Source organism: Cebus imitator, unplaced genomic scaffold (genome assembly GCF_001604975.1).
Source record: "Cebus imitator isolate Cc_AM_T3 unplaced genomic scaffold, Cebus_imitator-1.0 Scaffold3, whole genome shotgun sequence".
Taxonomy (NCBI): domain Eukaryota; kingdom Metazoa; phylum Chordata; class Mammalia; order Primates; family Cebidae; genus Cebus; species Cebus imitator.
This window is the reverse complement of record NW_016107318.1, coordinates 7548592-7576420: the sequence shown is the minus strand read 5'-3', so window position 1 is coordinate 7576420 and position 27829 is coordinate 7548592. Positions and strand designations below refer to the sequence as shown.

Genomic DNA, 27829 nt, shown 5'->3' with positions numbered 1-27829 from the left:
AGTGCATATACATCCCATGAAATCGTATTTATTTATTTATTATACTTTAAGTTCTGGGGTACGTGTGCAGATCGTGCAGGTTTGTTACACAGGTATACATGTGTTTTAGTGGTTTGCTGCATCCATCACCCCGTCATCTACATTAGGTATTTCTCCTAATGCAATTCCTTCCCAGTCCCCTCACCCCTTGCTATTCCTCCCCTAACCCCCCATCCCCCAGATGCCAGTGTGTGATGTTCTCCTCCCTGTGTCCATGTGTCCGTCGTTCAACACCCACTTATGAGGGAGAACATGCGGTATTTGGTTTTCTGTTCTTGTATCAGTTTTCTGAGAATGATGGTTTTCAGTTTCATCCATGTCCCTGCAAAGGACATGAACTCATCTTTTTCATGGCTGCATAGTATTCCATGGCGTATATGTGCCACACTTTCCTTATCCAGTCTATCATTGATGGACATTTGGGTTGGTTCCAAGTCTTTGCTATTGTGAACAGTGCTGCAACAAACATACGTGTGCATGCGTCTTTATAACATGGAAAAAAAAGCTCATCATCACTAGTCATTAGAGAAATGCAAATCAAAACCACATTGAGATACCAATTCACAGTTAGAATGACAATCATTAAAAACTTAAGAAGACAGCAGATGCTGGAGATGATGTGGAGAAATAGGAATGCTTTTTCACTGTTGGTGGGAATGTAAATTAATTCAACCATTGTGGAAGACAGTATGGTAATTCCTCAAGGACATAGAAATAGAAATACCATTTGAACCAGCAATCCCATTACTGGGTATATACCCAAAGGATTATAAGTCATTCTGTTATAAAGACCCATGAAATTGTTTGCTAAAATAACTTAGAGATCTGGAGCAATCTTTAGTTTTGAGTGTACGTGGAAGGACATTTAGAGTTCATTTTCACAGGCCAATTCATTAAAGCCCCAAACCACAGATTTCAAATAAATTTCCCATGTATGAAACTGAGATTGTGGAATGGATTTGGGCTCTGTATTGTAAAATAAAAAGGACTTTAGACAAACCCCTAATATTAGGACTGGGCCTTCCAGTGATCTTCGGTAAAAGTCAAACATTTGAAAATTATCATTTTTGTTTGAAAATAGTGTTAGGTGTGTAGAATGTGTAACAGCCTCACGAGTTTCTCCAGGAGGAACCATGACTCCTCAGAAGGGTCCTACAAATCTACTTGAGCTATTCTCAAGGTGCTTACTGTGCTACTGACCAGGGCTGACAGATTGGGAATCATCTCAGACAAGTACAGCTAGGAACTAAAAAAAAAAGAAAGAGAAAATCAAGAGTCCTGGTGAGATGCTTGGGTAAATCTTTCTCCACTCTTTACGTCTTCCGGAAGACATCTTTAAATTATCCTGAAAAACAATAAAAAGGATAGTAGTACCAGAATCCAATCACTCACAATAGTGGAAACTGGACACTAAGAATGTGAGGGTGTTAAGGAAATGGCAGGATATGCAAAAAAATAATTTTAGTCTTTAGTTCCACTCTTCAAGATTTATATACCTAAATATTTTACATATAGAATATAAAATATTTTATATATGTAAAATATCCAATATAGAATGTTTATATTTTATATCTGTAAAAATGGTATGTATTAAACACTGCAAAACTGCAGAAATGAAATCATAGGGATCACTTAAAGGCAAATGATTACAAACAACCTTTGTCTCATCCTTTACAACACTAGGGTGGAAATGAATTGTGAAATAGAGTTTGATTCTTTACTCTTGCGGCCTGTCCTTTGCGGCACATTCTCCTCTGTATTTCTTCTTTGGGGTCCTATCTGGGAGACACGGATCTCACAACTTCAAGGAGCTGCTTTGCGAAGACTGAGCATGACTTGTCATGCAGGGAAGAGCAGTGGCTCCCCGTGTGTGCTTTGGCCCCTCCTCCGTCTTTTCCTGCCCCTCTCCTGATAGGCTCAGGGCTAAGTGACACAGAACTGAAGTCTGTGTGTTTATATGTGCACAGACACCAATAAAGGGACAAGCCAGCCCCAAGAGGAGCAACACATCAGACTTCAACTCACCCTCTACCAGGAAGTCTCCTAGGCCTGCGCGTTGTTGGGAGAAACATCTGCAGCCTCTCTTTCTCCTTGCACCATGCGCTGTTGCTTCTCTGGGGTGAAATCAGTCTTCTCAGGATGTGTTGCCATCGCCTGGAGACTGTCTAGAGCCAGTTCCCTCTCTCCCTCCCGTGGTAATCCTAATCTGAATTTTTCAGCTGCTTCTGACTCCTGCCTCCAAGTGGCTGCCTCCTGGCCCTCTGACCCTGCCTCTAGCTCCTGTCCTAGCCCTGAGGTCTTCCCTTCCAGGGCTCCTGGGGTGCCTACCCCAGCCTCTGTTGTACGTGTCACTGTCATCTCCTCTGCCGCTGGCATTTCCTCCTCACTCTGCTCTAATTCCTCTACCACCGCCCTCCCTGCAGCTGCTGTTTTTCCTACTAACTCATCGTTTTGGTACCAAGTTTCTTCCTCAGTAACATTTGAAGAGGAGGAGGCTTTATTTGCTATTGTTTTCTCCTCGGCTGTCTCCGAACCTGCCAACACCTCCCTCTCCTCTGCGGCTGTTTCTGCCATTTCCCCTCCTCCATGTAGAACTTCCTCAGCCACAACCCTTTCTCCTCCCAGGCCCTCATTCTTTTCTGTGTTTCCTCCTCCTCCCATGTCCCTGCCCCCTTCCAAGTTCCCGTCCTGCATCACTTCTGTCCCCAGAGTGCACTCTTTATCCTCCTCTTCCTGTGGGTCCTCATCCATCACTTCTTCCCTGAACTTTTCTGCCATCGTGGAATCTCCCTCAGGAACATCTTCCTGGGTCCTTAGCATGACATCCACTCCTTCTTGCCCTTCAGACCTCCCCTCCATTCCTGCACCGCAGTTGTGATCTTTGGCTGCCAGCTCCTCTGCCCGGCCTGTGGCTGGGATCAGCCCCTCAGGGGCCTGCGGCTTTCCCGCTGGCTCACTTTCAGGAACTGCTAAGGCCCCCTCTCCCTCCTGGTGGGGCCCCTCCTCCAGGGCCCCGTTCTCCCTGCTCGACAGCTCTTCTCCATCTGTGTGCTCTGTGTCTCTGGCTTCGTTCAGTCTTTCCTCTCCTCCTTTCGTCAGAGCTGCTACGTTTTCCAGCGAGTTTTCAAATCCAGGTGTTGCTTCAAATATGGGATCCACTGTCTCCTTTACCGAATCTTCTCCTAGAAGCCCTGGATTGTCAGACAACTCAGATGCCTCCACAGGTGCTTCGTCCTCAGCACCAGATCCCATTTCCTTGGGTGGGGCTGTCTCTTCCTCAGCTCTTACTGCCGTCTCTGATTTCCCCTCTTCCGCTTTACGTTTTTGCTCTTCTCTAAAAGCGTCTTCATCCTTAAGTGCATTTGGCCTTGTCACCTCTTCTCTCTCAGATTTGGTTTTCCTCAAAGGGGTTTTTGGCCTCTCAGCTTTCCTTCTCTCTCTTGTTATATCTAACTCCTTGGGCACCATTTCTTTCCTGTCATCTTCCCTATCAGCTTCTGCCTCAGTCACTCTCTCTTCCCCTTCCGCATCTTCCTTGCAAAGGTCTTCAGGGCTGCCCTCCGAAACCTGCACCCGGCTTGCTTCTGCTGTTCCTGCGAAGGGGCTCAAGGGTGTTTCTGTTCTCCTCGCATCCTTTCTCTCTTCGGCTTGTTTCTTTTCCCCAAGAACTGTCCCTTCAGAACCATCATCTCTCTTGAACGCTGTGTCCTCCAAGGGCTCCGTGTCCTCTAGGTCTATGGATGTTTGCTCTTCACTTTCCCTGTCATCACTCACGGCCACCCCACCCTCAGCCTCTCCCTCCTCCGATGTCGCTGCCTCTCTCAGGGTTACCACCTCCTCAAGATGCTCCGAGTTCAGGGCTGCTGCTTTGTTTGCAAGCACTGCCTTCTCCAAACCCTGTTCCCCTTCAGAAGCTGCCTTCTCTGTCTCAAGCACCGTCAGCATCAAGGCCTGCTTTTCAGGAGCCTCATCTTTACTCAGGCCCACAGCATCTTTTGCTGCTGCTTGTCTTGTGGAGTCTGACCCCCCTTCGCCCAGCCTTCTGGCCCCTTCTGCTTCTGCTGCTGCCACTGCCTCCCTTTCTAGACCTGGAAAAATCTCCCTTTTCTCTGTGAACTCTTCTACCAGTTCTGACTGCTCTGCTGTTGGCTTCCACGCCCTCAAGGGAGCCTCATGAACAAGTCCTGCTTCTCCCCACAGCGCTGCCTCCCCTCTTCCCTGGACTATGTCAGTGTCCCTGTGCTGGGGCACTTCTTCCTCCATTGCTTCTTTCTTCTCCGGTGTACACTTTTCTTGTGTCAATTGCTGGGATTCCTTGTTTGAGTTGATTGCTGCCGTTTCAGCCACCACTAAATTCATTGTTGGTGCTATAAAAATAAGGTGTGAAATCAAGGTTACTTTAATTCCAAGTGAACAAGGGAGGAGACACTATAATCTTATATAACACTATTTACAGTATGAGATGTTTGTATGCGATATCAAGAGGCCAAACACTTTCTCCATTGAGTCTAAGATACTGACTGTAACATGCACCATGACTTAATAATGGTTTTTCGTTATGAAACGAAATGTTTTCAAATTCAATGAACACATTAAGAAAAGCTGAATATCAGAAATGTTTAAAAAAAAAAAGAAAAAGAAAAAAAAGAAAAATCCTTATGTCCCCATGTCTTAACAAAATCTTCGTCTCACTCTGTCTTGGCTTCCTCTTTCTCTCTCCTTCTCTCCCTCACATGCATACAAATACATACAAACTTCCTTTCTTAAAAATAATAGTAAGTGGAAAAATTATGCAGTAAGAAAAGTAGTGAGCATTATCTTCTTATAAATTATTTTCTTTGTCTCTTTTTCTTTCTTTCTTTCTTTCTTTTTTTTTTTTTTTTTGTTGTTGTTGTTGTTTTTGAGGCAGGGTCTCACTTTGTCACCCAGGCTGGAGGGCAGCAGTGTGAACATGGCCCGCTTCAGCCTCGACCTCCTGGTCTCAAGCAATCCTCCTGCCTCAGCCTGTCAAGGAGCTGGGACCATAGGTGCATGCCACTATGTGAGGCTAGTTTTGTTTTTGATTTTGTTTTGTTTTGTTTGTAGAGACAGAGTCTTTCCATGTTGGGCTGGCTGACTTCCAACTCCTGGGTCTCAAATTCCCAAATTGTTGGTATTACAGGTGTGAGCCACTGCACTGGCCCAGAAATCATTATTTTCTATAGCAGCATAATATGTCTGACTTCTGCCTGTTTCTTATACTCACATGGGCCCTTAGCAACACAATCATAACACAGTGTGAACTGATCATTCTCACTCCCAGATGATAAGCTATTATATCTAGATTTGGTCATCACAAATTGGGTCTTTAGTAAAAAGCCTTACCTTTGTAGCTCAAGGTAAGACCTTTTACTAAAGACACCAATTTGTATTATCTCTCACCTGTGTTCAGAAACTAATTTGCCTTTGGCAAAACAGGACCACAGAGCAAGACAGGACTTTGTAGACTGGGACAGTTTTCAGCATAAATAATCTTCTTTAAGCACAAGTTTTCATCCATAATTTCCTGGCAAACCTGGGTGCACAAGCTATCATAGTTCATAGTTCAATAAATATAGGCTTCACATGTTTTTAATGGTACCAAGTGGATTTTTTTATTATTTAATAAAGTTATATACATGTTCTGAAATATGCAAGCAAAATAAGTAAAGAAAGGCATGTTATGCCAAACGCCTAAAGCATTTCAATTTCCCAACTGCAGAATGGTACTTAGGGAGCAAGGAGCTTTGAAAATGGTCATCTTAATAATTTATATCAATTTAATCTTCTTTTTCATTTATTAAGAAAACACTGGACTAGATTGTATAAAATAAGTTATACCAAGGTGGCAAACTCTAAATTGCAAAAACTTATAAAGTAGGCAAGTGTTCCTCATCTGTTTTTTACTTGCTTCCTTCTTGGCTAGCCGCCTTACCTGCCACATCATCACCAGCAACCTACAAGCCTGGAGTTCTGACCTTTCTCACTTCTTCTCTACTTTATACCCCGTTCAAGATTGTCTTCCCATTCCATTACCTCTTCTAACCCACAACACAGTTATCCTTTGTTGTGTTTCCTCGGCTCTTGCCAGCTACTATGATAAACCGTTTTGAAGTAATGCAATAACGGTTGATATTACATTTCCCTTAAAATGTGTTTGGAAAGTAATTTATGACATCTCCTTTCAAAGGAGTAAAATAAAAATTTCAGGTCGTCTGTCAATAGGGTGAGGTTGGCTTTATAGTTCTGCTTATCACAGCAGTTATTTCATAACTTTTACCTAAAAGCTTCCAAAGCAAAATGTAGAATAAAGTATTTGTTCACAGAACATGTAGCCAATTCACCTGAGAGAATATGGTCCACTTTATTTCATTACAGATTATTACTGGATTTGAAATGAAATTAAATTGAAACAATAGGAAACAATAATGTGTGTCAAGTCTCTTTGATAGGCTATCTGTTGCTATTCAAAATCCTGCATGAAAGTATATTAAAAAGGCAGTTATGAAAAACATTTAAATAAAGTCCTCTGTTTTTCTAATCTGGTTTCTAAATTTATAGGTTAAGTAAAGAACATGGTCATCTTAATAATTTATATCAATTTAATCTTCTTTTTCATTTATTAAGAAAACACTGAACTAGATTTATGGGTTAAGTAAAGAACGTTTGGGGAAACAGGGAAATAAAATTGCCTAGCCACCATGTCGTAATATACTATGCCTAAATTCTAGGAGAGAAAGTGCTAATGGCATCCAGCTGAGACAGTATATGAACACATACACACTATAGGGGAGTCAGACATGATGTTCCTCAAGCAAGGGAGAAAGAGTAATTGAAGCTTTTCTAAGAAATATCAGTATAAAAATATGACATGTTTTTTTGATGATAACCCCATGGGCTTTTGAAAAATATGTAATAGAAGAGAATAAGCAATATTCACAAACAGTGGCAATTCGATTTAGTGGAATAAGTGTGTACTTGGAAGTCAGACTGACCTGGGTAAAAAATGCCAGCTCTGCCACTTACTAAACTTGGTAAATAACACCTCTCTAATATTTCATTTTCTTATCCATAAAATGGGAATAGCAATGCTGTACTCACAGAGTCTTTGACAGTGAGATAACTTATGTAACATGCTTAGCACAGTGCCTGGCATAAAGAAAGCCCTAATAATCTTCCTTGCATACACCTTTCATTGCTTACAAATAATTAGATTTTCTTGCTTGAATTCAATTTGATCTATAATAACCAGTATCTGCATTGCACAATAAATGTTGGGAAAGGTGCACCTGAATTCCGCTAGTTGAATGCCCACTATAAAAGATGTGGTTTCTCTGAGCTCAGAACTGCCCTCTTGTAACTCAGCCCACGGCATATTCAAGTGTGACCTGGCCCTCTTCATGTTGCCAAGGGAGAATTAGAGCTCAGGGAACCAGCATATATACAGGTACTCTGGCTATTGCTTTTTGCTATAAGCAATAAAGTCCTTTTTCTCTGACCCAGAAGTCTTATGTCTTCTGCCAGGATCTATAAAACCGTGGCTGCCTAAGTTGTTGTTTGAAAGAACGGTAACATCTCAAGTGCCTCACAGTGCTTGATGAGAATTATTAAATATTGAAGGTGCAATAATGTGACCATTTGATGAATAAATGAATATCTTTCCCTCCCCCCATACACATACGTATATTCAAATCAGGATATTTTTAAAAAGTCATTCAAAACATACCAGAAAACATGGTGATTTCAAGAACATAGGAAGTTTGAGCAGATTTGTATGAGTCAAAGGGTGTTAGAACACTCTAATTGGAACTCTTACAGATGGAATACTTACCACCAAGGGCCAGGTCATATGCTAATGGCAATGAATCCTTTCCTAATTAAAAAAAAGAAAAAGTTCAAATGAATCATTGTGAAATGTACCATCGTTCTCCATGGCTCCAGTTGGGTCAGTTAAGGCAAGTTTGTCTACCTGTTCAACTATCTGGGAGGCAGGCTATTGAAATAAGACTGATCTGAAAATTCCTAACAGTATTGTAAAATCTAACGTCCTGTTTTTAATCCTAGGCATCAACATATTCAAAAAAGAATAATCAATTAATACCTGATGTTAGTTTTAAAGCTCCCCCTAGGGCCCGTCAACTACTTTTGGCCATGCTATTTCATTAGTTGAAAAGAAAACAAAAAGGTGGCAGAAGGAAGAAACAAGAATAGGAAAAATGGAAACAGTTTGTTTTTGCAGAGGATTTCTGAAGGTCATTCCAAGGTAATCACGTGCCCTTACCGCCACTTGTGTCAACCTCCAGCTTCCTCGGTGGCTTCCCACCCTCATCTTCGCCACTGACACCAGACTCAGCATCATAGTGACAGTGGTAGCCCGATGCCAAGGCTTCTGTTATTATCTGTCCAGCTTATTGGGGGTCACATAAAATATCAAAAGGTATAAAAACAGGTCATGGGAACATTGCTGAGCTATTTCACATCATTTACACAAGTGGGGTCAATTTAAATGCATTTACATTAAAATGTAACCTTGTTTTAAAAATCTCTGAAGCATAAACAACTCCCAAGCTATGATTTCAAAAAGCAAACACAATACACGAGAGAAGATCATGAAGTAAAGAAATCCATGCAGAGAAATACTTGCGTTAATAAAAAGACAACAGCCAGAAGCAGTGACAGGTTTGCCAAATGCACATGCGATGAAATGATTGAAAAAAGCAGTTTAGTTGCATTTTCCCTTCTAGGAACGTGTGCTATGGCTTTTACGACACCAATCATCATTGCTTTTTTAAATTACTAAAACTGCTAGAGCTGACTACTCTATGAGCATTTCATCCATTAGTAGATTTTAGTGATTTGACCCCAATATTCACTCCATGTGGACATAAGCAAAAAAGCTATTACACAATTCCTATAAATTTGACAGTAAAAGCTATTGTAGAAATTCCTGTCGCCTGTAATTGGTTACTAGCATGGACTTCAGGATCACAGAGATCTAAACTCAGGTCTCGTATTATACACTAACCATATCACATTGAGCAAGTACTTTGGCCTAAGCCAAAGCCTCAGTTTACCCATCTGTCAAAAAGAATTACCTATTCAATAGTTCTTAAGAGGTTTAAATGAAATAATATAGACAGAGCATGTTCATCTTCCACTTATTAGCAGGTGTCCAGGCACTTAATAAATAACAGTGATGATGATGATGATGATGATGAGCATTTCTCAGTATCATCGCCCAATGTGGTATAATTCTAGGCCAAACTGTAAAGCCAATTAAGTTTGTCTTTAGTTTCTCACAATTTCCTGTCTGCATCCCTTGCTTATCATCTGATGACCCATATAATAAATCCCATAAATCCCTGACATTACCATTATATTACTTCCTGGTTAACAAAAGTTATTTCAAATAACATAGACTGAGATCTTTCTTCTGGCATAAGAACATGGTATTTCTGAAACCAATTAACTCCTTTCCTTTCCTTCTTTCCTTTCCTTTCCTTTCCTTTCTTTCCTTTCTTCTTTCCTTTCTTCCTTTCTCTTCTTTTTTTCTTACTTCTTTTCCCTCCTTCCCTCCCTTCCTTCTTTTCTTCCTTCCTTTCTTCCTTCCTTTCCCTCCTTCCTTCCTTTCTTCAATCTCCCCTGATATTCTGTTATAGCAGATACAAAGACTTTACTTTGAGAAAACAGAACTAGAATGTAGTTTCTTGCTTAGTTTAAGGTGAGCTGCTAAGAGGTAATTACTTACTGACCCCTCTGTATTTGGAAACAAATAGGGAAGATACCTGCCTCCAATCAGTTTTGGAGGAAAACTGTGACTTAACAATATTAGGAGGAAAAACATAAATGAAAAGAGGGAAATAATATGGTTCAAATATATTCTCTTTTAAAAATATTTGAACATCACTTTTCCTTATTCATCCAATATAACAAAAGCTTTTTACAGTAAGAGTTTAGATATCAATTCATGACAATTAAGTAATAGTTTCAAGTTTTTATTTTAGAAACTTTATAAACATAATACATGTGAGTTGAATATCATCTTATTATAATAATGTGAATACTGTATGTCTAGAGATTCAAATAAGCGATGTTTTAGGTGTTGCATATAAATTTGTTTGGCAGTTACATGAAGCTTTATTCCATCAGTGCTAAAACATCAAAAATTTTTCCAAGTAGTCTACAGGGCATAAAAAATATAGTTCACAATATTAATAATAAACAATAATTAAGCAATTAGCAGCTACTGAACCAAAAGACTATTATAAGAAGCCAAACGATACTAGCATAATCTGAAAATTAAAACTCACTCAGGAATGATAGTGAAGTTTGTAGTCCCTCTGTCTCAGGGATGAAATCACCACTTGCCCACATCTGCTGGCTTGCCCCTGGAGGATTAGCCTTTGGAAGTAGATGACAGCCTGTATAGTTAGGTGTTGCCTGTTTCAGGTTCAGCAAGAATGGGACCCTGGCCTAAGTATCAAGGACTTTCTAGGTATGAAACTAGAAAAGGCTTCACTTGGTCATTTTTCTCAGATGTTCTTCTGAAACTGAAACTTAAAAGCAAGAACTTGGCTGGTGTCTAAACTCAACTGTTTCCCACCCATAGTAAAAGAGGACTGCATGCTGAGACTCCCAACACATCACTTTGTTGCTTCTCTCTATTTAGCTCTTCATCCCCTAAGGCTCCTGTCCTTTGCCTGTCAATATAGGTGACCACTAGAGGCAAAGGTAATTGTCAGTTCTCAGAGCATTAGTTGCAAAATGCAATTGTCACACACAGAGAATGTCTTAGAAAATCAGCTTTTTTTCCACTCAAATGATATATTATACTTTAAGGTATTTTTTTAATATCAAAATATTCTTATATTACAATATCAGCTTTTTAAATATAAAAACAAATATATTTTAAATAATATGTATTGTATTTTCCTTAAATATTAAGACAGTATTTAGATAGATTATCCAAAGCTTGGAAAAAATTAAAGAATACAAAGGAGAAAATAATTATCATCATTTCACTACTCAGAGAAAACTATTAGTTAACATTTTAATAGATTTCCAAGTAGTTTTTACTCGATTCTTACTAAAAGTAGCATTTAATATTCCACTTTATTAATTTAGCAATGTATTGTGACTATTTTCCCATATCATTAAATTTAAAAGACTTTTCAATAATACATAAAACATTCTAAGAAAGCCTTACTGAATTTTGATTCATCAATTGCCTATTGTTAAATATTGAGTGATTTCTATTATTTTGTGATTATAAAGCTATTTTAAATACCACTTATAATCATTCTGCACATATTTCTGATTATTCTCTTAAGACAAATTCCTAGAATAGGAATTGCTATGAATTTTTAGGAGCTTTTTATATGTATTTCTAAATGTTCTTTTTAAAAGGAGGTGTGATGAGCAATGTCATCGATAATGACTGCAAGTCCTATGTGCCTGCACTATTTTCACAATTTCCACCAATTCTTTCTTTATTTGATAATTTAGTAATTGAGGTAGTGGCAAGGCCAGAGCTTTCAATATTAGTAACAAGCTTTCCTTTTGTGAATTTCCTGCTCTTCAATATACATTCTTCTGTTATGATGTTTGCCTTTTTATTCATTTGTAAGAACTCTTCATATATTACAAACATCAATCACCTTTTCCAACTTTTATTTTAGACTCAGGAGGTACAGATGCAGATTTCTTACATGAGTAAATTGCATGTCACTGAGATTTGGTGTGCAAATGACCCCATCACCCATGCAGTGAACATAATACCCAATAAAAAGTTTTTCAACCCACGGCCCCCTTCCCCATGTAGTAGTACCCAATGTCTATTGTTGCCATCTTTATGTCCATACAGAAAAAATTTTTTGTCATGTCCATGTTGCAAATATTTCCTCCAGAGTTTGTTTTTCTGTATAATTGTATGTTATTGCTGTTATTGCTGCTGCTATTGGAAAGAATTTTACATTACTCAGTACTATTTCTTCCAAATCCCAAACTATTATTTTTAAGATTTGCAGACATTCTACATCAAATTCTGGTTTTAATCTGGCAAAAGTTACCATCATCTTTATATTTAGTCTTCTATTCAAATAGTGGGAGCAATTTCACATTTATCATATTTCTTTTTCATCCTCTTTGTGTGGAATAGCATATTTTTCTTATTAAGTTTATGTGTTAGGCTTTTCTTTCGCTTTATTTTTTTATTTTCAAGCTATCTGTTATTGATTTCTATTTTATTTACTGTTTTATGAGACCACACTTCATATAATTTCTTATACATTTCTTAAAGTCTGATTATGAGCATTCCTCCATTATGGTTTATTACTTTTGTTGTTGTTGTTATAGTTTGAGTGGGGGAGTTGTTTAAGGCTATAGTTTGAAATTGGTCACCTTATGAACACGACCCGTTGGCACTAATAATTGCAATTAATTAATTATCCAGTGAGTTGTTTTTTTCTCTTAAATCCAAGAATTACTTAGAGTACTGGTTTTAAATTTCCAATTTTTCTGGTGAGACTTAATTATATTTTATAAATAATTTCTAGTTTTATTGCACTGTTATCATGCAATGTGTATTCAAGAAATTCTGCTCTGTGATGCTATAAAAAAGGCACAAAGAGAATAACAGTTACATGATAATCCAACCTTCTAAATTGTATTAATCCTTTCTTCCATGTCCTTATGTATTGTGGAAAGGACTGATGTTTATGTAAGTAAAAACGAGAGTTGTTCATTCTGTTTTCCCTTAGGAGAGTGGTTAGCTTCTTGAATGTTCTTAAATCCCACTGGGATACAGATCTTCCTCACAAAGGTTAAGCTGAAATAGTTTCCAATGCCAATTCAGTGACCCAAGAGCTAGAGGAGAAAGGAAAGGAAAGTGGGGCTTTGAACCCTCTTAGCAGAAATGTACTTCATTGTGTTACTTTCCTATTGTTGCAAGAGCTTCCAGGCTTGGCTAGACTCTTGGCAATGGCATCTTCTTTGGTAGGGAAGTGCCTCTATGAATTCAGGGGAGAAGACCCTCTACCAGTCAGTGCAGCTGACTTTTTGCTGGTGTTGCCTCACACGCTTTCCTGGGGGTGGCAACAGTGAAGAACGCTGAATAATCAGAAGCCTGCACACCATCTTTCTGCTCCCTCACAGCTTGCTCATGCTTCCGCCTCCTCTAACCCTTGAAGTCTAGGATGATTTCTATTTTAACTCCCATGAGGATGCTCCTCTTTCTCGTGGGAAACAAACCTAAGATAGCTCCTGATGTCTTTCTCTAATTTGCCCTCATGTAACAAATTCCTTGGATTTTGTGACATCTGGATGGTACCTTCCTTACACACAAAAACACATTTTTTAAACTTTGTAAAACATTTAAGCTACTATTTATATACATTCTTCCTCAATTAAAATAGAACAGGGAGAAAGCAAAATCAGGTACCTGAACTCATATTACCAAATGAACTAAATTTCACAGTGTTTCTGATTAACATTCTCCTTAAAAGTTGATTTATAGCCTTCATATCACTTGCTGCTATGTTAATGCAGAAACTTAGAAACTCACTGCAATAATTCAACTGCTTTTGTGGAAACAAATCAAATCACATCTTAAAATTCAGGCCATCACAAGTGAGATGTAAAAGTTGACACTTTAATATCTACTAGTCAAGATGCAAACTGAATTATTAAATATTTACTAAATAAAAAACATTCTTATCATTTGGAATCATTATGTGGTTTAAATGAATAATTTGGAAACTTTCAGATATTCTTGACCATAAACTTTGATTTAACAAAAAATAAAATATTTAGAATGATGATGATGAAGGTTGTAATTTTTCAGGCCGAACAGAATTGCAGGGTAGCATTTTCTCTTTTCTGATTTTTTGGTAATTCTTTGCTTATTTTGTTTCTTTCTTTCTCTTTTCTCCCCCCACCTTTCCACAATTTTTACACATCCTCTAAGCCATTTTTCTCCTTTAAAATAACGTAAAAAGGGGCAGAACAAAACCATGTTATTTCTGTCCTGTAATTGCCTATTCTCCATGATATAGCCTTAGATATCATGGTTGGCCAGGGCAGATGAAAAGACAATATGCAGGGGAATAAGAAGGAAAGTCCAAGAAATCATCCAAAAACTTCAATTTACTGTGTATCTTGGAGGCTTTAGGGGTTTCATTTGTTTGTTTTTACAGTATAGGAGACTTCCCTTACCTACAGAGTATACATTCCATACCCCCAGCAGATGCTTGAAACAGTAGATAGTATCAAACTCTATATATACTATGCTTTTTCCTATACATGCATCCTTATAATAAAGTTTAATTTATAAATTAAACACAAAAGAAATTAACAACAGTAACTAATAATAAAATAGAAAATTATAACAGTACACTGTAAAAAAAGATACATTGATGTGGTCTCTCTTCTTTGTCTCTCTCTGTCTGTCTTATTGTACTGTACTCAGCTATTTTCAGACTGAGCTTAACCATGAGTAACTGAAACTGCAGATAAGCAGTTTCAGTTTTTCTACATATTTTCTAACCAATAGTGCCTGAGCAGTTTGGGCAGTAGAAAAGTAAGGAGAAGTAGATCCACTAATACATATAAATTTAATAAATGGTTTAAGCCATGAAACAAAAGTACTAGTTATTCTGTTTCATAATTACTTGAATCCTCATTATAGGTTCTTTCTTCCAGGTTCCCAAATGTCAAAACACAAATGCTCTAATTTGGTATTTATTACATCTTTTACATTCTCTATCCCGTATTCTCAATGATACCTAATTCATTCTCTTTCCTATGTTGTTTTAAACGACACAAATTGATCCCATCTTAAAACATGTTAAGAATCCTGAGCAATTAAATATCAGAAGAAGGTTTTGCCAAGAATTTTCATCTGTATTTTAGGAATGTAAGGGCCGGGAGTGGTGGCTCACACCTGTAGTCCCAGGACTTTGGGAGGCTGAGGTGGGCAGATCACAGATCAGGAGATCGAGACCATCCTGGCTAACATGACAAAACCCTGTCTCTACTAAAAATACAAAAAGTTAGCTGGGCATGGTGGCATGCACTTGTAGTCCCAGCTACTTGGAGGCTGAGGCAGGAGAATCACTTGAACCTCGGAGGCGGGGGTTGCGTGAGCCGAAATCTCTCCACAGCACTCCAGTCTGGGTGACAGAGCAAGACTCGGTCTCAAAACAAAACAAAAAAGAATGTAAGAAGGCCATAAAAACATCATAAAAATATTCCCAAACTTAAGTTCCTGGTCACCTTGAAAAGTATCCCTATGCTTTAATCATTCTTTGTGTAGCCAGTCGATAATCTTCTCAGCAACTCACCATGACTAAATTCATGACTAACATCATCTACCTACCCAGTGAAGATACTCTTGTGTCTTCTTTGACATTAACACATGGCCCACAAAATACCAGGATTAATTACAAACTGAAGACCACAGCTGTTCAAAGATAGTTGCAGAGAAAGCTAAAGTTTATCCTCCATATAGTAGGCAGCATAATCTTCTCCAAATGTTCAGATCATGCTCTTGTGGGCTCACATCTTTCTAGAGGAGAGATTTCTTAACTCAGAATAAATTCCTCCCCATGACCTATGAGTTTCCTCCTCCGACCTCATCTTGTGCTACCCTCTCACTTGTTTACTCAGCTCCTGTCACACTGACCTCCTTTCCAAATCCTTCATTCAGCAACTACGCTCCCAACTTGGGGCTGTCGCACTTGTTGGACCCTCTGCTCCCTGTGTTATTTCTGCAGATGACAGAGTGGCCTCCCTCTGTACTTCATTCATCTCTGTTCAGATGTCCCATCATTAGAGAGGCCACCCCTAAAATACCACCCCTCCCTCAAGCCATCAGTCTATTATCCCCTTACCCTGCTTCATTTTCCTTCTATCACTTAGCCCAGATACCCCATCACACGCTTATTTTTCACTTGGTAGGCATATCTCCCTCCTAGAACATAAAATTGATGTGGAAAGGGACTGTTATGTTCACACTGAGGACAGTGTGTGACATAAAGCATATTCTCAGCAAATATTTATTGACCGAAGAGGTCTATTAGAACAACTACAGGCTTCCACAGGTCATTCAGAAATTGTATTTAGACCTCAACTCATAACACTTGACTTTCGTGTTTTTTCATCAGGACCATTTTATCTTGCCTGCCTGACAAAATTGCATTTCATATTAGTTATACTATTATTTAAGTTCAAATTGCCTGGTCAAGCACTATGACTTTTCCTGATTCACATACAAAAATAAAAAATGCTTACTTCCATATCCATTTTACATTCTAATTTACATTAAAATACACTACTCTTAGTTCATTTATATTTATGATGTATAAATTAAATTAACTTCACAAATTAATGCACTTGAGTTATTCCACTATTAGAACATATTGCCAAGATTGTGTCACAACGCATTATGACAGTTTAAGCTGAAAATAACAGAAAGAAAATAAACATTAAAATGACACTGTGCCCTGTAATACTGGATTAACACCCAAGAACACTGTCTCATTGTAGCTAGCAATTATAATCTTTTACTTTATCTACTTCACTGTGGACAGCACACCTTTCATTCAATTCATCTGATTTGTTGATGGACTGGACAAAGTCCAATTAAATAAGACATACTATGAAGTAGTTAGATGGAAAATACTGTTTTATGCAATCAGCTTTAAAGGTATGAAGGCAATGGCTATACTTCACTCATATCCACTGCTATGAGCTCAAGTAAAAACAATTCAAATTAAATTGTATTAGCTTATAGTCTACAAAACAGCATTAATTGTATATAATTTTTAGCGCATAGGTTTATTTGTAACATAGATTATTCTTTAACATAATCACAGCTTTTATTATAACTGAAAAATGATTAAATACCATACAAATGTGAGATGTGATTGTTTGCACATTCTCTCGGCATTCTTTCATTTCTACCTAAGATTCTAGTCAGGGATTTAAGTGAAATATACACATGTGCATATTTTGTGATTTTAAGTGGAATTTTCTTAGAAATTGTTATTCATACAAATTATTTTTGATTTTTAAATGTATTATTTATTAACAAATTTATTGATTCATTTCCCAGAGTACTTATATCTAAAAAACATTAGCCATCCAACTGTTAAAATTTATTCAGCCTCAGGATTTTGATAGCATCAATCCTTCCACATCATTCTGAATATGATATATGGTCTTTGTTCTGTTTTACCTGTTAATGTCATATTTTTCAGTGTGCTTTGTATTCCCTGACTCTAGATTCCCTGGTTTTCACAATCCCCAAATTTTGTTCTTTTATGGAAGATGAACAATAGAACAAAACTGTGAGTTCTTGCAGAGAAGGCAAGATATTTTAAAGAATATGTGCAGTTATACAATACTGTGGCAATATAAAAATAACAGATAAGGTGAATAAGAAGAAAAGAGATGTCTGTTGATGTGAAAAGACATTCAAGATATAGTGTTAAGTGAAAAAGTCTCAGAACAAAATGTATAATATGTTTCCATCTATATATAAAAATAACATGTGTATATGTATTTTTGTAATATATATTAATATATCTATTTACCTATAATTTCTGGAATCATGCACACACAAAAAATTGCTGTCTACCGTTATTGCTGGAGAAAAATAGTAGAGGTTGGGCAAGAAAGACTTTCACTTTCACTTTATTCTTGTCTATTCTGTAATGTTGAAACTTTTAAACCTAACTTTTTGAGGAAAAAAGTTTATCAAAAACCTTAAAATATCTATAATTTTTGAACAAAAATTATACTTATTGAAATCTATCTTAAGAAAATGTTTATAAATTAAAAATAATCAGTAATAAGATACTAAAGTACTAATAACAATAATGAAAGTAAGAAAATATATAAATTTTCAACAATAAGGAAACACCTAAATTATGAAAAAACCACAGAATGGCATAACACATAGAGATTAAATATGTTCATGATGATTAAAGATGTCAAAAATGATCATGATAGAATGTTAAGATAAAACACACACTACATTTTATAAAATATGACAACAAAATTTTATAAATCCTAAGTTTATAAACAAAAAGCCTGACCAAATGTGAAAAGTGATCTTTTCGTGTGTGATAAACCTACGAGTAATTTTTCAAAATTACTTTTCTCCATTGTCTAAATGTCATTCCATGTGCAAAGTTAATAAAAAAATTAATAATAGCACATATATTACAACTTAACAAAGATAAATAGTCCCCAACCTTGCCATCTAGTGTTGAATCCACCTTAATAAAAAGATAACAAAATGTTTTAAAATTATAGATGTTATCAAGTCAAGAACATAGGTTTCCCAATATATTTGAGAAAAGTAATAAGCCAATACGCTTTTGATTTTACAAACTCAGAGAAAAACAAAAACTACTGTCTTACAGGTGACATGATTATAGTGCCACGTCTCTGATATTCTGTAGCCTAATTATGACCTTCATTATGTATATCCTACTTTACAAAAAAAAAAAAGTCTACTTACACAAATCCAGGTAAACAATCTAGTTTTATCAAGTGAAAATTTAAAAACTGAAAATAATGTCAGTGTTTAATACCTTTGCCTTTGTGATTAGCAGCTTGCCAGCTTGTATACATTTTCTAGGTGATACCTTATATGTACCAGAATTTCGTAATGAAATTCGATATCAAAGATTTGAATTATTTTATAAAAGGGTCTCAAATATATTTGAACTAAAGTCTTGATTTATATATGAAAAAAATCTTTTGAAGGTGTTCAGTGTCATTGCATTATAATTCTAGGGCAGGGGTTGATGAACTTTTTCTCTAAAGTCCCAGTTTGTAAATTCTTGGGGTTTTGTGCACTTTTTAAAAATACAAAACCATTCTTGGCTTGCAGGCTATTTAGAAAACAAGACAAAATGCTAGCGCTTCAGATTTGGCCCAAGCACCAAAGTTTGTCAAACTCTGTTCTAGAGTTATTTTTGTTAACTTATTCAAAGGTCATATGTGTTGCTATACTCCGCTACCTAAAACACATTTGTCATCCTATATCCCACCTTCAAAATTGTATTTAACTTTTACAGTCTCTCAAATATGGTGTTTATAAAAACTTTCAAGGTGGCCAGGCATGATGGCTCACATCTGTAATCCCAGCAGTTTGGGAGGCCAAGGCAGATGGATCACAAGGTAAAGGAGATTGAGGCCATCCTGGCTAACACAGTGAAGCCCCATCTCTGCTAAAAATACATGGACTTCATGACTAAAACACCAAAAGCGTTGGCAACAAAAGCCAAAATAGACAAATGGGATCTAATTAAACTCCAGAGCTTCTGTACAGCAAAAGAAACAATCATTAGAGTGAACCAGCGACAAACAGAATGGGAAAAAAATTTTGCAATCTACCCATCTGACAAAGGGCTAATATCGAGAGTCTACAAAGAACTAAAACAGATCTACAAGAAAGAAACAAACATCTTTAAAAGTGGGTGAAGGATATGAACAGACACTTTTCCAAAGAAGGCATATATGAGGCCAACAAACATATGAAAAAATTCTCATCATTACTGATTATTAGAGAAATGCAAATCAAAACCATATTGAAATACCATCTCATGCCAGTTAGAATGGCGATCATTAAAAAATCTGGAGACAACAGATACTGGAGAGGATGTGGAGAAATAGGACCACTTTTACACTGTTGGTGGGAGTGTAAATTAGTTCAGCCATTGTGGGAGACAGTGTGGCGATTCCTCAAGGATCTAGAAATAGAAATTTCATTTGACCCAGCAATCCCATTACTGGGTATATATCCAAAGGATTATAAATTGTTCTATTATAAAGACAAATGCACACATATGTTCATTGCAGCACTGTTTGCAATAGCAAAGACCTGTAACCACCCAAATGCCCATCAATGACAGACTGGACCAGGAAAATATGGCAATATACACCATGGAATACTATGCAGCCATAAAAAAATGATGAGTTCGTGTCCTTTGTAGGGACATGGATAAATCTGGAAATCGTCATTCTCAGCAAACTGACACAAGAACAGAAAATCAAACACTGCATGTTCTCACTCATAGGCAGATGTTGAACAATGAGTACACATGGACACAGGGAGGGGAGAATCACACACTGGGGTCTGTTGGGGGGTGGACTAGGGGAGGGACAGTGGGCTTGTGGGGAGGTTGGTGAGAGAGAACATGGGGAGAAATGCCAGATATAGGTGATGAGGGGATGGAGGCAGCAAACCACCTTGCCATGTATGTACCTATGCAACAATTCTGCATGATCTGCACATGCACCCCAGAACCTAAAATACAATAAAAATAAAATTAGCTGGTCATGGTGGCACATGCCTGGAGTCCCAGCTAATTGGGGGGCTGAGGCAGGAGAATCACTTGAACTTGGAAGGCGGAGGTTTCAGCAAGCCTAGATCACGCCACTGCACCTCAGCCTGGCGACAGAACAAGACTCCATCCAAAACGAAAAAGAAAAGAAAAAGAAAAAATCTTTCAAAGTGTACTTAAATAAATGGGACTTCTCTTTCTTTGAAGCCACATAATATTTTGTACCTTCTCTGATTTTACATAGGACTACCAATCTTTGTATGGTGGTGTGCCAAGACTTACACTCAGCGGGTTATGAGAGGAACCCTCTCTCACACATTTTTTATCGACTATGGTGCCTTGTGCATCAAGATTAATGATACTGGTTGAAGTGACAGATAACTATTCAACAACTTCAATTCCTAGAAGTAGACCTCAGTGGTTTAATAGTAGTTTTTAAAAGGGTCTAAAAGTAATGTAGACACTAAAAGTATTCATATGTTTTTAAAATGCAGCTGAGTTTTAGTAATATTAAAATGTGAAAACAAATTTTATCTTAAAATCAAGAAGAATGTCTGCTGCATTGACAGGGGAGACAGATGAGAGAGAGCAGCAAAAGGACAGTGGGACGAGTTACAGGGCACAGCAGGCTGTGTGAGAGCCAAGCATCGGGCAGGTGCAACCCAGCTGCCCATAGGACACGCCTCGGCCCTTTCACTGTGCTCCTCGAGTTGGGAAAAGCATCAGACCTTCCATGTGTCTCAGGTCTGGGGCCTAATTATCCTGACACTCCTTACTCTTTCCATGTCAAATGAACACTTCTACACACCCAGGAGCCCCAGGGATCAGAAAGTAACTCAGTTTCAGAGAAGAACTCAAAGAGAAGTTTGGAATCTTGTAAGGAAATTTTACACTATTATCTAAATCTAAATTCATATTACACAGACATCATAGGAAATCTTTAGAAATTCTGGAACTCTGCCTGAATTCATAACCTAGGAATGCCTCCTTTAGCTGTATAATCTTTGATAACTTATTTAACCTTTTGAAGCCACATTTTATTTTTCATCTGTAAAAAAGGAATGATGATGATAGAACCTAACTTAGAGGGAGATTGGACTTTTGTGAAGATGGGATGAATTGATATATTTAAGTGTTTAGAACCATGCCTGGAACATAGTAAGCACCTATTAACATTAGCTATATATCTGAAAATCCATATACAGCTCAGAACAAATAGTATTTGTTTAAATAACCTCTAAAAAGCCACACACATCCTTGCCTTCAGACACATACTGTGCTTTATTTAATTCTTGAGATGGAATTCCCATAGGAAGGAATTTACCAAAAATAGAAAACAGGCTGGAGAGACATTATCAAGTAATTTTTTTAAGCGCAAGAGAAGGCAAACAGCAAGCTGAAAATACGTGTATGATTATGTGACAAAGAGAGACACAGGAAAAATCTTGACTCCCAGAAGCATCATCACAATAGTATTTCCCGAGCTTTGGCATAATGCAATGACCAAAATCAGCTTCCATGCATGAGGACGATGTCAGCTCAACTTAACGGCCATACTTACCACCTTCCTCCACCCCAGGGAGACCTGCCTTTTTGTCTGCCACCTGAGCAGTGCTTTCTTCCCAAAGCTTGCTCTTATCCTTTTCTTTTTCTTTTGCAGGAACAAGTTTCTGGGACTTGTCAGATAAACCCTCTGCAATCCCTTGGGTTCCTTTCTCCATTCCTTCTTTAAGACCATTCTCAAAGCTTTCCTCTATTGGCATTGGCTTGGTCTCCACATCTGCTTTTGTTATTTCTTGATCTTCAATTTCAATTTCTAAGGATTCCTCAATTGGAAGGTGGGAATTTCCTGGCTCATCATGTTCACTCAGCTCCTGAGAAGGTGAACTTCTGGCACTTTCATCTGTACTGTTGTCAGCGTGGGCTTCCCTGTCCCCCACTGCAGATTCATCCTCACTGTCACTAGAAGAAGGGTGACTTCTGGATGAGGTTGATGAAGCAGTTTTCATATCTACAAAAAAAATAAGTGATGATATTGTTGTTGTTCCGTAAAGCAATTGGTTTAATTGTGAAAATTATGCTAGCGATTAATCACACTAAAAATTTTAAAATATAGTTTAGTGTAGACTTGATATCTTTTTCCCATATAGTCTACTCAGCAGTCCCCAACCTTTTTTATATCAGGGATTGGTTTCATGGAGGACAATTTTTCTGTGGATTAGGGTTGAGTGGGGATGGTTTTGGGATGATTCAAGAGCATTCCATTTATTGTGCACTTTATTTCTATTATTATTACATTGTAATATATAATGAAATAATTATACAACTCACCATAATGTAGAATCAGTGGGAGCTTTGAACTTGTTTTCCTGCATCTAGACAGTCCCGTTTGAGGATAATGGGAGACAGTGACAGACCATCAGGCATTAGATTCTCATAAAGAGCTCACAACCTAGAACCCTGGTATGCACAGTTCACAACAGGGTTTCTGCTCCTATGAGGATCTGATGCTGCCACTGATCTAATGGGAGATGGACCTCAGGCAGTAATGCCGGTGATGGGGGATGGGGAGTGGCTGTAAATTCAGATGAAGCTTTGCTGGCTTCCCAGACACTCACCTCCTGCTGTGCATCCTGGTTCCTAACGGGCCATGAACACTGTACCAGTCCGTGGCCCGAGGACAAGACCCCTAGTCTAAATGATTGTTAAACTAAAGAAAACCTACCAAATCGATGGACTATGTGAGCATATAGAATTTTTCAATAGACTACGTTTAACTATAAACCATCTTTTTTTTGTTTTGTTTTTTGAAAGTCATTTTACTGAAAAACCTTTGTAAATATTCATTTTGTTATAGAAAAAAATGAGTAATCATTTGTCTCTTCAACAAAAGCATTTATTTACTTATTTCCTTCTATCAGCACAGTATTCTGTGTGTATGAAACTTAAATTGTTATCTACTGTACCATCCACCGCCCTGGGATATTTTGGTATCTGGACATAGTAAGAGCTATATATTTGCCCCATACGTAGACAAATATTTTTAGGTGATACTTGCTTGTGTGTGTGCATAGATGAAGATTTTATCTTATTTTGAGCTCTGCAGAAGCTGAGATGACGATTCATGTACAAGAGATGTATTAAAGATGTGCTCCACGAGAACGCTTAAGGGAGTTGGGGAAGCGAGGGAAGGAAGGGCAGAAATCAATCAAGGGAGCTATTTCCAGCCCCATCTCAACCTCAATCTGATCCCATGGGCACTTCTGAAGTGTAAGCTATATTAGGATATAATTTATATTAGGCAGGAGCTGGGCTTTCATACTTTGGAAAAGTCAGACATTGGCCATGGGCCACCCTAGGGGGATGTAAACTCTCTGGCACTTCCAGGCTGTTTGAGTCTGAGGTTGGAGCAACTCCAGTAGTCCAGGAAAGTCCTCTGAAAAAGCCGAAGGGAGCAGGAGATGGGAGATGGGTGAACAAAGTTGGTAAAAGAGATTCTGGGAGATCTAGGCAGCGTGATGACAGATATGCAGTCTAGAAACTTAACAACTGGCTTATGTATTACCCAAAATGTTTTAACAATTTCCCATAAAGTACCATACACACTGAATCTCAATAAGGAAGCTGAACAGCATAAAAATCCCTGCATACATTGCTATGGGCCAGAGAAATACAATCTTGCTCTTGCTTTTCTAACCAATACATCTATGTTTGGAGTTTTTTTAAATAAATATACTTTCAAATAAAGTATCTGACATTTAAATGCTGCATAGCTTTTTTGTTTTCTCTGTACTCCTTACTCTTTTTTTCTGTTTCTTTTTTCTTTATTATTATTATTATAAAGGGTAGAACATGCTGTGGTTCCACTGGGGCTTGGATTTTCTGTTTCTTTATTTCTTTTAGTTCCATGTGGCAGCTGCACCGATGGCTGTAGCAGCTAATGCAGAATTTCAGGGAAGAAATACCTGTCTTTGCCCTTATCCTCTTCTCTCCATGCCTCCAGCCCTGCCGGCTCTCCATGACAGGTCTTAGCATTTTAAATATAGTCTCAGAGACATATCAGAGTTTCCACAAAGATTTGAGAGATGCTACACAGCAGTAAAAAACAAACTCAAAAAGCCTTTAAGCAACAGAGCCCCTTAAGTGTAAGCCCACTTGCTTTTATCTCCTGATACCTTGACAAACACCATATGACTACTATTTTTCAAATAAATTACATACTCCAGCTACTCATTCTTTATTCTTTATTTTATAAAATCTGGCTATGCTGTCTCCCTGGTAGAAAATGTAGCAGATCAAGGAGAATTCTCCCCTGTCTTATTTGTATCAGTTCAGAAACTTTAGGGTATATGAGCTCCCCTTTCCCTTCAGAGTCTTATGTTTCTTGTTTAAAAAAGAACATCAGCTCTGATTTATTAGCAGTTTAATCAATGGCTTTCATTAATTACATAGTTAGCTAGGACTCAATGTTATACGCGTTCTGAGCTCCAAAAATGTATCTACCATCTGAATATGGAAATGATGACTCTTACTTTTGGCTCTGGGAGTTGGTCATATAATTTTTAAAAAATGAGTGCTCCTCTGCCTTTCTTTAGTAGCTTCCATTAATTTTATTATTTTATTTCAAATGGCTGAAATGCACTCTGATTCAAGTTTGAGTCAGTCCTTCAGAGAAGAAAAAATAGGAGAATGGATGGCTTCGAAGTGGCCAGGACACCTGACCTCCCATACAAACTCATTTCAGTTTTCAAATTTCTTCCTAACCTCACGCTATAATCTAGTTTTACTCTCATTTCTTGCTCTCATTTACATACACAGACACTCGGATAAGCCTTTGCCTATAAAAAAACTAAAAAATCTTCAGGGCCATGGAATAGGACTTTCAAAACTAATTTTATTTATTCTGTTAGAAATAAAGCAAATGCTTATATTACAAAAACTTTGAGGGCACATATGTGAATTTGCTTTGTCATTAGGAGGGAAAAATTATCTTGGAAGCATGATGATAAACAGCTATGTCTCCTACCCAATTCCATTTGTCCATGTGTTCCCTTCTGGTAGTGATGCTGAAAGAACCTGCTTTTGCTTGTTTTGGTAAAGAAAAGATCTGCCCTCATTTCCTGAGGCCAAAGCCAGCGAGTTTGGTGCCGTTGTTCCATGTCCTAAGCAAGATCTCTGACTTTTCTCTTTCCACATTTGGGAGCTTTCCAGAACCTTCTTCCTTTTTCATGTTATTGATAACCGTTTATTTTATTATTATTTTTTTGACATCTCTATAATTAAAATCTTGTTTCACGCAGCATGAGATTGAGGGAAAATAACATATTATTCTGTACAACAAACCCTGGTGTCCCAATCACAGCTCAGCTACTTATTAGTGTCGGCTTTGGTTATGCAACTTAACTTCTCTAAGCCTCTGTTTTCTTAACTGTAAAATGGGGATAATTTTACTTGCTCTCCTTATGTAATTGTAGAAATTACATGAGCAAAAAATTTAACCTAATCAAATGAAATAATTTTTTATGGATTAGTCTTTTTTCCTCTATGACATCATACAGGTACTATATTCTAATAAATTTCTCTTTCGTAATTTCTTTCTTGTGGTATTAAGAGTGATTTCACTGCTACTATGGTAAAACTAATCATGATCATGCACCTACTGTAAACCAAACATGAACTAGCACTTTGTAATCACTTAGTCCTATGGAATAATAATTACCTTCTATTTTGAGATTCAGAAAGAAAGGTCCAAAGAGGTTCAATAGTACCCAATGTCCATTAGCTAGCAAGTAGCAAGTTTTGTTAAATGCTCCTTTGTAATGATACATTGCAATAAAACCAAAATCCCTCTAGTTGCTAAAAGGCCTTCAGATAGAAGTACCCACAGCCATGAACCCATCATTGCTTCTCTTAGCTAACTTTTCACTGCTACCACTCAAGAATGATAGACAGTAAATTGTTCTCTCTCAAAAGTCAGAACTCATACAATATGTAGTCCGATTTCTCTTTTGTATTTGTAGTGGTCATTCTACATTTGGTCCACCACTCTAGAGCCCAGAGTCCATTTAAAATATTCTGAGGCACCGAATATGAATACAAATCGAAAGTAAAGGTAGAAATTAAAGTCTTCCTTAGTTTATAACATTGACCATGATGTGATTTGTATGAAAATATACATGTTATTCAGTTATTTAGGAAGTAACTATGGAACACTGTAGGGACAGTCACAAAAATGATGTGTGTGTGTGTGTGTGTGTGCGCGCGCGCACGCGCGCGCGTGTGCTTTGTATGCCAGCAATCCTCACTGTTTATACTGCCTGATTCCCAGTTTGATACGCCTGACCAAGGGTACCAGCCACACACACATACAAAGTGAACATCAGTCCAACAAAATCAGGATAAAGTCTGCACTCCCTCCCTCATAACTGAGGTTCTGAGTTGTCCTTCACTTTTCTTCCAACTTACATAGATTCAATTGTCCACTAAATACATATTGAGAAATGCTTATGTGCCAGGCAATGTTCTACAAGAAAACAGAAGCCTTGGTCCTTGCCTCTACCTACACTACACACTCAAAACAGAGATTGACTAGTTATCTACCATTTCACATGAGAGAAACAGATCAACTGCGCATGTTCATTAAGGTATGGTTCATTCTAACAGTGACTGTGGCTAACTCTCTGAGAAACTATTGCCATATGCTTATTGCCATAAGTAGCAAAATTGTCCATTTTAAACCAATGACAAACTGACCTTCGTTTTCAATCATTTTCTCATTTGCTAGCAAGAAGCATGATTTTACCACAGTTTAAATTCACCATTTCCTTCATTAGTGTCCTGAAACTGCAGTTGAAGTTCACAAACTAAAATGAGTAAGTGCAATTAAAAATTGAAATGATCTCAGTGACATAACCATGGATCCCAACCCAGTGGATCCAATAGGCTTTTCAACTCTAATACCATTCAAGTTTCTCCTTTCTATTCCTTAGTCCAAGAGTTCACAGCAAAATCTGCATATATGCTGCTCCTATTTTCTTCAAATTAGCCATGACACATGAATTTATGTATCCTACTATTAGTTATATAAATAGTTCTGTCTTCGTGATACTCACAAGTTCATGAATATCTGTTTATATTCTATATCAGTTCAATCAATATCTTCATGTACAGGAACAGCTAATTAGACAAGTGCTTTATACTCAATAAATATAGGATGAAACTGTGCTTAATGAAAATAAAAGTATAAATTATCAAATTCCAGCTATGAACAGTAACTGGTTTTTAGTCTCAATAGGGAACATATGCTTTCATACTGATAGTTATTAACAACAGTTGAAACATCTCAAATCATCAGTGAGACAAGTATGTGGAAGAATGCATATCCACAGGTAAATGAAAATACAGCAGGAGGAGAATAA

General features: G+C 37.5%; 1 protein-coding gene across 7 annotated transcripts in view; it reads right to left on the bottom strand.

The window, feature by feature from the left end:
• Positions 1-922: 922 nt before the first annotated feature.
• The window catches only part of ERICH3 (glutamate rich 3), a 108774-nt gene continuing 81867 nt past the window's right edge, over positions 923-27829 (bottom strand). For 6 of the 7 annotated variants that reach the window (XM_017531703.2, XM_017531693.2, XM_017531711.2 and 3 more), the window contains 5 exons: positions 21973-22422; positions 8339-8464; positions 7889-7930; positions 2065-4406; positions 923-1384 (listed from right to left, as the gene is read on the bottom strand). In XM_017531703.2, coding sequence (XP_017387192.1) covers positions 2083-4406; positions 7889-7930; positions 8339-8464; positions 21973-22422 — 2942 coding nt within the window. In that variant the 3' untranslated portion in view covers positions 923-1384; positions 2065-2082. The remainder of the gene's footprint in view (positions 1385-2064; positions 4407-7888; positions 7931-8338; positions 8465-21972; positions 22423-27829) is intronic. The other variant, XM_017531720.2, reaches the window with a different exon arrangement.